General features: G+C 36.0%; 1 protein-coding gene across 16 annotated transcripts in view; it reads left to right on the plus strand.

Annotated features, from left to right (window-relative positions):
• LOC149409528 (serine/threonine-protein kinase MARK2-like) overlaps positions 1 to 12,049 on the plus strand; it is a 357,017-nt gene that overhangs the window by 250,242 nt on the left and 94,726 nt on the right. For 12 of the 16 annotated variants that reach the window (XM_089649587.1, XM_089649593.1, XM_089649594.1 and 9 more), the window contains exon 2: positions 9,612 to 11,512. The exons of 1 other annotated variant lie outside the window; for it this stretch is intronic. In XM_089649587.1, coding sequence (XP_089505713.1) covers positions 10,496 to 11,512 — 1,017 coding nt within the window. In that variant the 5' untranslated portion in view covers positions 9,612 to 10,495. The remainder of the gene's footprint in view (positions 1 to 9,611; positions 11,513 to 12,049) is intronic. 3 more of the 16 variants (XM_089649590.1, XM_089649591.1, XM_089649592.1) reach the window with 2 other exon arrangements.

Genomic DNA, 12,049 nt, shown 5'->3' on the forward strand with positions numbered 1-12,049 from the left:
ATCGCCTCAAAAAACGAGCTAATGTATATAGATATTAATGCATTTTGAGCGCTATTATAATACAAGCGCAGACCCGTCAGCAATAACAGGATATTATCATAATTGTAGGATTTATAAAACTGAAAGTTTTTATAAAAAAACACATCAGGACAAGGACAATAGAGTATTTTCACTGTTTTTTTTTTTAATATTCGAAAAAAAATACGAAACTGAAGGTATTTTAATTTTATCTTCATGTTGACGAATAAATTTTCCATAATGATTTGAAATGTACCATTTTTGACTTGCCGTCAAAATGATATGTTCGTTTTTATTCGTGAATTCGGCGGCTGTGACGTCACACCGGGAGACGTTGGTCACAGCAGTCTTACCAGATATTTGGCGTTTTATATGTCATAATGACGTCGTAGCCAGATTGAATTGTTTTGGAAAATGCGGTTTTAGATCGTTTTTAAAATCAATAATTTATGAATGAAAATATTACTATTGCCTGCACATTTTTAACAATATTAAAATTGTGGGGGGGGAGTAGAATCTCTACACCACGTTGCTCTTTTTGCGTGAGAACGTCTTCTGTTAATAATTTATGTTATTCTGCTCAGCTTTCTTTTTAGAGCACCTCAAGAACTACACGACGACGCACGAATAACTCATGTAACCCTTTCCGTTGCGGAGTTAAGACTGATTATTTGGTCGCGCAGAGTCAATTTCTATGCACTTATCTGACCCCGCCTCTCGATGACGTGCACTGACAAGCAAAGGAAAAATGGTCTATTTTTAGAATAAATACACCACTCGGCGCCACAACCCTTGGGCCACGAGATAAATTGAATTAAAATATTCAGTTTATATTTCTATTATAATTCTTACGTTTACCTTTACCCGATGATGTAGGAGCGAAATGATTCGGGCATGCCACGCTCTGATAGCCTCGCCTGCAGAACAACGGTCGCCGTTTCGGGCCGTCGCGCTCCGTGCTTGAGGACTGCGAGAATTGGTCGGTGCGGTGGTACAGCTTCCGAGCGTTGAATCACGTCACGGAGGTCTGCCCGGAATCAACGCTACAAATAAAAAAAACAATTTATAGATGACTCATTGCGACTTTTTGATTTGACTTAACAGCCATATTTTTGTTTAATTTTTATAAAATTCTCAATACTAATAATAATCATAATATCGGTTGTGGGTCTGTCTGTGATTGTAATAACTCTGGTTAATTTTTAAAATTGGAAGTGTTAAAAATTCAGACTATCCCCGTGATTACTCACTGGTCTCCTACGGGTTAAATACGGAGGAAAATGAGTATTGCTGATTTATTAAAATCCGTTTAAAAACGGGACTGCAGGCCGTTTCTTATTAAGCTTTTTGTATATCTTTTTGTGTTCCTTATGTAACTTTTTTAATTAATCGGAACACGTGTTCATGCACACGCGTTAGTCCTGATAATATACAATGACGAAATACGAAAATTTTGGAGTTTTAATATAGTTTTATCCCGATAACACATTCGTGTTTTACTGAAAGTTTATTAGGAAACCTTTCAATTCATTCTTTAAATTATTGCAATCCCGCTTTTTACCGGATTACGAATAATTTGAAGAGATTTTTTAAAAATTAGCAATATTTTAAATCAGTAAGTTTTCTCCGTAAATAACCCATTTTATAGTTTTATTAGTTATAGATTATCTCAGTATCGCCCTGGTGAAGGGCCCACTGTTCAGAGTAGAAACGTTGTTGTTTGAAATGGGTTTATCCTTCCTCTTATCCTCTTCCCTCCCTTCAGCTTTACAACGGTTCAAAATGACAGTTCAACACAAAAGTTAAAAGTGATGAAACAAAAACTAGGTTAAATAGTTACACATGTAACCAATTTAACCTAGTTTTTGTTTCACTCACTTTTCATAACTTTGTAGCACTTTTTATAGGGGTGTTGAATTGTCATTTCGATGAGTTATCCGGTCACCCTTCACAACATACCCTGATTGAGGATGCCATAGTTCCTGGGCTTCGGGCAGTTGTTTGGACTCTTAAGGCGAAGCTTAATGCCAAATCACTATTTTGATTAATCTTTATAACGAATTGGTGTACATTATGAATACCAAAAAATATGCTTTATAGAAATTGAAGGTTTTCCTATCGCTTCGCTTGAGTAGAATACTAATAAAAAAATTAATTACTCAATAAAAAATATAAATGTAAACTACGAAAAAATATTTTTTTTCAATAGAAATGTATGAACGTGTAAAGGAAAAAACTTTTAAAATTATGAACGTTCCGAGTCAAAATGTCCTGGTAAGTTTTTTTGTTAACATCTTCACGTTTGATATTATAATAAGTATTATTTAGAAAGATCAATGGTTTTTTCAAATACAATTATTTGAAAGATAATTTAATCTAGTTTGTAAAATATTTTTTTAACGACAAAAATAATTAATGTGTAGCACCTTATACCTCGGGAGAGTCCGAAATTCCAAGAAAATTCACCGTGTCGTTGGGACTTGTTGGTAAAAATATTTAAAAACCTGAAGGGTTAACACTATAAGGTTGATCAACGACGTCCTATACACGGTGTCCGGAAACTCGTAGTACAAGCGGGAAACTGGAGAATCTACACCACATGGGGAACCCAAAAAAACATAAAGTTTTTTGATTTGAGCATTTTCAAAAAAAAAAAAAAAAACCAAAAAAAAAATATTTTTCGGCTATTTTAGGGTTAAAGTTTTTTCTGGTGTTTAGGGTTGAATAACAGATGTTTTAACCCTGCAGAGCAGAAATATTTTATGATTACACCGGGTTAAATGAAGGGTGATTTCAAAATAATGCTTCAAATCCGAGTTTCTTCATTTGTTTTACTTTCAAATAGTTTTAATTAGTTGGGTACTTTGATCTTCAGTAATAATTTATAAGAATTTGATTAAAAAAAAATTTAAAAAAAAAAAAAATCAACTTCAAACTCGATTTACTCGATAACGAAAGCTCAAATAAAAAAAAAAATATACTACAAAATCGACTCCAAATGTGATGTAGATTCACCAGTTTCCCGCTTGTACTACGAGTTTCCGGACACCCTGTATAATAGTTCAAGGGTTATTTATATCGAGTTTAATGTGTGAAGGAAATTTAATATTATACCTAAGTATTGCTTACACGGATCATTTGACATAAAATTGCTCAATAAAAACACTTGTAATACAATCTTGTCCGTTATCAGAATCATCCAAACTGTCGAATATTGAGCTCATTTTTACGTGAATGCCGCGTTAAGAGGAAGCTACAAGTCAAAAATTTGTATATTCTTGGTATACCTTATGTCGTAGGTAATAGGCATTAAAATCCCTTGACAAACGCAGTCTAGAAACGTTCGATTTCAAGCAAAAAACTGTTTTTTTATTTATTTTGTAAATAATTTTATAAGAAAGCAAAAAAGTTACCCAAGTGAAACTGTCACAGATAATCTTAGCTATAATACTGTATTTTTTAAAAGTTGTTTCCTTTATGCGTTCATACATTTCTGCTGAAAAAAATATTTTTTAGTACTTTGCATACATATAATGTACATTTTTTATTGAGTAATTTATTATTTTATTTGTATTCTACTCAAGCGAAGCGATAGGAAAACCTTCAATTTATCTAAAGCATATTTTTTGGTATTCATAATGTCATATGTGATTTGGCATTAAGCTTCGCCTTAGTGTAAAAGACTCTCAATCAAATAATTGAAATATCGACTGACAAACTCTCTAACTTCTAGTTTTGTCTCACCATGATGTGAATACTACCCTTATACCTGATCGCGACCCCCAAGTTGAGGAGCGATGATATTATAGAAGATGGGGCGATTCGTGGACGTGATCAAAGGATTGTGGGCTAATTAATTATTATTTTGGGAAGTGTTCGCGCCTCGGCGGGTTTCTTGTGTTGGTATAACTTATTATTAAACAGCGAGCCCTTCTTCTTTAGGGATTTGAGACACTTAAATAACTAATGTCATCCTTCGTGACATTTCCCACGCTTTCCTTCTTCCTCTCTTTCTCCTCGAGTCATCGTTTCGGTCAGCCTTGCGATGTTCATTATAATAATTCAAACTAAACATTGAATGAGTGACACAGACCGAACATTCTACATGTTTGATGTGCAAGATATACGCCAATGACATTTTTGACCAAAAACCAAATTTTAACGAACACAAACCATCATTGATAGACCAGTTAGACAACCGTACAAAAAAAACATAAAAATTTTGACGGTAAACACGAACTTTGGATATAGACACCACAAATGCCAGGCATGCTTTGCGAGCACAAACTTGCGCTGGCTAATTTTTTTATATACATAGATTACTAGCTGACGTTTACCCGGCTTTGCTGGGGGTTATCCTTAGGAGATAGACATATACCATAAAGGACTTTTCTGTAGGCCTTTTAAAGATATACAATTCCGTACTGCATTATTCTGATGTATCTCGTAAGGTTTAGTCAGCGTTGTGTACAGGGTTTTCCAATAAAGAGGTGTTATTTTGAATAGCCCGCTATTTCGGTAGATGTTACTTTTGACGCTGTCATTTTTTGACATTTGACAAGTAGAAACTACGCCATTAATAAAAATGGAACGATACACGCTTCAACAACGCATTGAAATTATTAAAATTCACTTGAGTGAATCAAATGCAAATCATCTTGAGTGATGAGGCCCATTTCCACCTCGGTGGCTTCGTCAACAAGCAAAATTGTCGCATCTGGGGCTCGGAAAACCCAAGAGTTATTGTTGAAAAGCCTCACTATCCTCAACGTGTGACTGTTTGGTTCGGTTTATGGTCCGGCGGAGTCATTGGACGTTACTTTTTTGAAAATGAGGCTGGAGCAACAGTTACGGTGAATGGATTGCGCTATCGAAAGATGATGATTTTTTATAGCCGGAATTAGATGGTATTGATCTGGACAACGTTTACTTTCAACAAGACGGCGCTACGTGCCACACAAGCAATGTAACCATTGATCTTTTACGATTGAACATCAAAATAACACCTCTTATTGGAAAACCCTGTATTATATGTATAAACCTTTTGGAAGAAATTCTCTAAATGATTTGTTAAAATGTCACCTACATTATTTCTGGTGCAATACATTATTTCTTATCTAACTAAGCAATATTCGATATCAACCCGATAAGAATTAAATACAATATGCTATTCTTGCTTACCTCAACACCGCGCTATCAATAAAATTATATTAAACATTTACGTTTTTTTTAAATAAAGGCGTGTCAATTTATGACGAATTTGAAACGAGATTTATAAAATAACTCAACCTTTTTTTAACGGCGCTTTACACTACGAACAAATTCTTGTAAATCTATCATAAATCCGCGATTTCTGTGATTCAAAGGACGGGTTGTTTCGTAGAATTTAAATAATTCATCAAATTAACTTTCACAGAACTTGAATTTTAACTTTGAAATTTGATGAATTGTTGCAATTGTTCGAATTGCCTAACGCTCGCATTTTGCTCAAAAATTTGAACAATTCATCCAATTTCAATGTCAATATACAAGTTCTGTAAAAGTCTTATTCGAGTTCAGTTATTATTTATTTATTAACTCCCTTTTTCGGGGCTTTTACATGAGAATATTAAGAAATATACATTATTTATTGTACATAACTGAATTTCTTCATTAACAACATTTTTATATTTGTTTAAAGATAAATTGAAGATGTCCACTGACTTGGTATAATTGTCTCCCTCCATTAGTATTCTGGGCAAAGAGGAATACATATGGTAGTTAGTCCCAGAAATTCCACACTAAAATTAATCCTGACTTTTAGTATTACGTTGTGGAATCCGGAAGCTTATTAATTCTAGCAATACCGGACTATCAACTAAATCATTTAGAATTTTATATAGAAATACCAAGTCAGTGAAAATTCGTCTGTCTTACAATTTGAGCATATTCATATAATTTAATAGAGTGTTGTAGTTCAACATAATTGCTGGAATACCCATTTTAAAATTTATAAAACGTAAGAATTTGTTTTGTATTCTTTCAGCAGCTTTTACATGTATATTATAATGTGGGTTCCAGACAGGAGAATTGTACTCAAGTTGACTTCTGACATAGGCAAAATATAACAATTTAATAAACTTTACATTGTTAAAATTTCTGGTTAGCCTAGTTATAAATCCCAACATTTTTAAGCCCTTATTAGAGATTTCTGTTATGTGGTTGACAAATGAAAGATTTGATTGAAAAGTATGCCTAAGTTTTAGATTTAGGACTTTCACAGAATTTGAATTTTAACTAAGTCTAAGGGGGTATTTCACTATGTCGGGCTAAATATCTGACTAGCTATCCGTTGGCTGGCTTTAAAGATCAGAATAACTTCGTTATTCAACGGCGACCGTTTCACCATTGTTTCCAGCTTCCGGATAGATAACACTCGAAATAGTCTGGCAACATCGCAAAATGTTTGCAGTTACTCCATCTACTGCCACGGCTGTCATGCGTCACAGTCCGCACACCGCGAAGTGTGCATTTTAATGGTTATGTTATGTTGATTATCAGGTCATTTTAGATAGATTCGTGTCGAATTAATACATTGTTTCTTATTTTGAACACAATCAAATAATTCAGGATGGATCATACAAGCATTCAAATTCATTCAACAAAATTCGACTCACTTCTCCGCTGTCAAACTCGGAATGTTTTGACGCCATCTTTGATTCGAGGAATAGCGTCTAACGTCTGGTTCGAGCACTGATTAGTCAAATCGAACTTTAACCCGAGCGTTAGCGTTATTCAGATATAGTGAAAACGAAAAAATGACTAATCCGCGGATTAGTGCTTAGTCAGAACATAATCAGAGATAGTGAAATACCCCCTAAGTCTACCCTGCCCAGCGAGTAGTACTGCAAGTGTTAGGGTTGCCCGTTCACCGTCAATATTATAGAGTGCTTTTGCCTTCAGTCCCCCCACGATCTGTAAATATTATCACAATACTTCCCGACCTTCTGTTTGTGATGCTAATGCGATAAACAGTATGAATACCGAAAACCTAGCATCTCGTACAACAAACGAACAAACCGTTCAGTTTCTCTTCCGGGAACGACGGACAAAATCATTTGTTTACAGCTAATATTTACAGAGACCGAGTTGTAAATTTACAAGCGAGTCTTGGGAACAGAAAAAAGCGTCGTTATTATTGTAGAGAGAATCAATATTACGTATTGTGTTCCGAGTATGAAAGATAATTCAATTTAAATAATATTATGCTTTCGCAAAATGTTAAATATTTGCGTTGATCAAAACTCTTCTGTCAGACAAACTTGCGCGTTTCAAGAAACGTTTTTTTGCTGATGATTTAACCTCTCAGGCCTTTAGAATATTCTATACGAAGGTCGGAGTATTTCCGCTTAGCAATAAATTCCAAATAAATATAATATTTCTGAACGATTCCGAAAACCAAAAACTATTTTTGAAAGGTAATGAAATATGCTTCCAAATTGTATTATCTATATAAATAAAAATGTTAATGTTCGTTTGTTCAAAATCTTAAATCTCCAAGAGTTCTTCACCGATTGCTTTGAACTTTTGACACAACTTTGTATTCGAATACGCGTGTTTTTATATACCTATACTATATAGATGTCACTTGGGACAGGTAAAAACATGTTTTTTTTTAACGTCGCTAACTGTTGGACAAACATGCTTTAATAAAAAAAAACACAAAAAACAGCGCCATCTGTTGGACGTAAAAGCAACACGAGCTATTGTTTATCTATCTGCACCGGCAGACTGAGCCACAGCAACGCGTGGCGGGGTACTAGTTAGAAATAAACATATACTTTTTTGAATATAAAATTTTTGAATGCAAATATAAAACAAGTTTAAAAATTTGCCCACCAACATTAAGTAAAATTACTGATAATAAAAAAAAAACACCCTTACTTTATTTGACAAATCGTTAAATGTCACTTCAGTTTTTTTATCGTTTTCTTTAAAAATAATTAATAATAAAATTTACAAAGTTTCATCATTTTTTCTCATATTGTGTACATTTTAATTCATCTGTGGTTAACATTTGGATTTGAATATAAAGCGTGATGTGTTCTCTTTCTAACACCGCTTAGATCATATTTGTCGCCATGACGGTAAGGGAGGCACAATGATTTCTGTGAGACCATTCCCAAAAATGAACAAAATAGCCTGAGAGGTTCACAATTTTTTTTCGGAAATTTTTAATCTTCATTAAAAGTCTTTCCAAAAAGCCGCTAGATGCCAGCACTGTGTACAAGAAATTTCGCTTCTATTATTGATCTATATCTATTTATTATCGTAGCTAAATGAATCTGATTTTATTTAGCTGAATGCAAATATGTTTTTTAATCCCCAATTATCGGCTTTGCAATCATTCTCTTTGTTTGGCTATCATCGACTGATACGATTAAAACGACAGTAACTGTTTATGATTTCAATTTCACAATTATAATAATGATAACAATTGTCATTGTACTGGAAAGTCGACTGTAATTTGTAAATTTAACCAAGAGATGTGAGTTGAAATTCAGTATGTATAGAGAGAATAACATTACTGTGGCAAATTGGCCTAAAATATTTTGAATAATAAAATAACGTTTCAATGGAAATGATTTGACGCTCGAGACTTTCTTGCGAAGAAAACCGCATCATTTCTACGCTATGGTGATTTCTTACGACCTATTTGAATTATTCCATCTCTACTGCCATCTTTTGAATTGGTCCATTGTGTGTAATTGTTCGTGACTTTTGGAAAGTTATAGGTATCGTGTGTCGTTTATGGTGATGGTTTACGTTCATATCTGTGTTCGTTTTCGTCGTTGCTTGGAGCTTTCATGTTGTGTGTTCATCGTATATTTGATCATTGCGGTGTTCGTCATTGCTTTGGGTCACCAGTGTGAGATGTCATAATGTTGAGTCTTCAACATTGCTTGAGTCACAAAAGTGTTTAAATTGCTTCGAACCGCTGTGTGTTAGATGTTTTGTATGGATCATTGAGTGTTAAGTATGACCCGAGTTATCCGTGAGTTGGTCATTGTTTTGGGTCACTGATTGTCGGCTGTTTCCATGGGTTATTGAGTGTTCACTGCTATGTGTCGGATGTTTGTGTGTGTTCACTGTAACTTCAGTTATCTGAGCGTTCGTCGTTGCTTTGGGTCACAATAATAGTGTTCAATATTGCTTTCTGTCACTGATTGTCGGCTGTTTCTATTGGTTATTAAGTGTTCACTATGATCGAAGTTCATCATTGCTTTGGGTCACTAAGTTTCAGATGCTTCTTTGGGTTATTGAGTGTTCAATACAACCCAAGTGTTAGTTATTGCTTTCGGCCAGTGTTCATCGTTGGTTTTGGTGAAAAAGTGTTCTACCATGATTTGGGTCAAATAATCAACCTTGCTTGGCCTATATCATTCGATTGTTCAGTTTTGCTTTGGGTCACAAAGTGTTCATCATTGCTTTTGTGTACAGGAGTGTTCAGCGTTCCCCTGGATCACTGGTTGTTCTTCGTCGGTTGAGTTGTTGGGTCTTGGAAAATGCTCTCTACAATCTAACTCACCGATTTCTTCGTCTTCCTTTTGCAGAACTGAAGTCTCCAATCTGACGCCGGGACATCGTTGAAGGACAAAACTCTTCTACTATCTTCCTAATCGTTTCTTGTGGGTGATCTTATCTAACAGTGACTAACATACTGGATTTTCCTCGATTCTTTCCAAATTGGTAACCCTCGAGTGATAGTTTAGTTTTTTTCCCTTTGGATTGCTCACGTTTTTTAATCGTGAGTTTTAGTGAATAGTTGTGACTAATTTCGTTAGGTAACAGTTTTTGCTCCTTGGTTTTCAGCGGTTTAATCGCTTGCGAAACGTAATTTTCCATAGTTAATGAGATCTATAAAGGCTTCGATGTGTGCGCGCAGCAAATAATTTCAAACTCTTATCTTTCAATAAAATCTTATTATAATTTCTAGTTTATCTCGTCGAGTGTTCAAACAGTAACGTCATCTGTTATCTGGCGACCTTCGCTCGCTTTATAACCAAGAAAATAATATCAGAAATAGATTGTAATGATGGTGAAGTTCCGCAGCGGCCGAAAGGTGTCGCTATTGTAGCCGATTCAGGTTGCCCTCGGAGACGAACAACATGACGTGTGACAGTCAAATCATAGCAAAAAGTGTCGGATGCGTTATCGACAAGTGGTCGTTCGGCAATGATCAGTGATTGTATCGTCTAGTGGTGTTCGACTGTTCGCCCGCACCAGTGTCTATATCTCTAGTATATCTGTCTGATAACGATAACAAACTGTTAATCATCACCGATAGCGGGACGTACAGTTGAACGCGATACTGTGGAAGCAATGTGTACGCCTCAGCGTTACGCGTACACATTTTGTAAATCAAATCAGTTCAGTGTCAATAATAATACGAATTATGGAATCTTGAGTCTGTCGTGATACTCTCTGCTCCAGCAAGATGGATCGGAAACTAAACAGAGACGACTTCATCAGGAAGAGCTTTCGCATACCCCCGCGGAAGCCCACTGAAACACCGCCCGAAGAACAGCGAACAAACGGGCAAGTCAAAGAAGCGGAGAAGCCTTCTGCTATATCTCTAGCAATGATGGACCAACCTCTGCCCTCGAGCAATGCAGACAGGAGTTCTGCTTGCGTAGCTGTGTCGTCTACATTAGAAAACACGCTATACGACAACAAACCTCAAAAGACCGCATACGAAGCGGGCGTGGCTGCTAATAAAATACGTGAATTCCCCAACAGAGTACCTTGGGTCAACAGAACAGTCCCGATACAGTTAAAGTCGTTCAAAGCACCCGATATCCCAAACGGGCCTACCTCCTACGCCAACGGCACGACCAAAACCTATAGTGATAACACGACTGTGATAAAAATTAAGGGTTCAAACGACGTGTTGGACAATCTAGAAAAACAAATTAATGAAATGGAGAAGGGAATAGCGTTGAACGAGAAGAAAGAAGATCCCGGCAGTCCCAAAGATGAAGTATTCGTACGGACGAGGTACGGAGAACACGAGAATCTCCTCAACACGGGGATTAGTGAAATAAGCACCGACGCTCTCGGAGGAAACCTCCCGGTGGACGATAGTAGAACTGCTTTCAACCGTACCGAAGGCACAAGGCACTCCACTGGAGGAACACACCCTGTCGGGATTGCAGACGTGAGAGGAAGAGCTCTCAACAATCTTTTGAAATCTGGCTTGAGTGATGCAGTTGTAGGGAAAGACGTAACAGAAGCAGATGGGGCAAGACCTTCCAAGGGTTTTACACGGGGGGAGGCCACGAGGAACTCCACTGGGGGGTCTCACGCTCCCACCACCGCGGCCAGCAGGGTCCGTCCCTACCTCTCCAGGAACAACAGCGACGCACAGCCGGCAGCAAAGCCCATCGTGAAGAGGGCACCTATTGCGCCGATCGTCAAAAATATTGCTCCGCTACCAACACACACAGTCAAACAGGTATTATTTTCAATATTTTCACAGTGGAAAAACCTGAAATTCTAATATTTAATCAAAGACAATATTTTAACCACTCTCAAACGGTGAAACAGAAAAGACAGAGATATCATACACCAAGATAGCATCCAAAAATATGCGTTGAGTAAATGAAGTTATGGTACCTATTCTTTTAAAAGTAGCTATAATATTGTGATTATCCATTATATTTAAATGAAACAATATTACTTTGTTAGAACCAATAATATATTTAATAACGCCGACCGGTTTCGGATATTCATTTGAAGTTAAGGTAGTTTTTAGTTGAAGTATACAATTCAAAATGAAGGAAGTTGTTGATATGGTCGAATTAACTCTGTGGTTTGAAAAACGTCCCGGCAAAGCAGAGGCATGGGCTCAATTCTCTGTCTATCTATCTATCTATCTATCTTTTTCTGTCTTTCACATTTTTCGTTTGAGAGCGGTTAATATTTTCTTCAATGATTAGGTATTGTTTTATTATTTATTAATTTTTATTGTGACTCGTGCAAGAATGTCATT

The sequence above is a fragment of the Hesperophylax consimilis genome, chromosome 30 (genome assembly GCF_061612785.1).
Source record: "Hesperophylax consimilis isolate HC1 chromosome 30, BYU_Hcon_1.0, whole genome shotgun sequence".
Classification (NCBI taxonomy): Eukaryota; Metazoa; Arthropoda; class Insecta; order Trichoptera; family Limnephilidae; genus Hesperophylax; species Hesperophylax consimilis.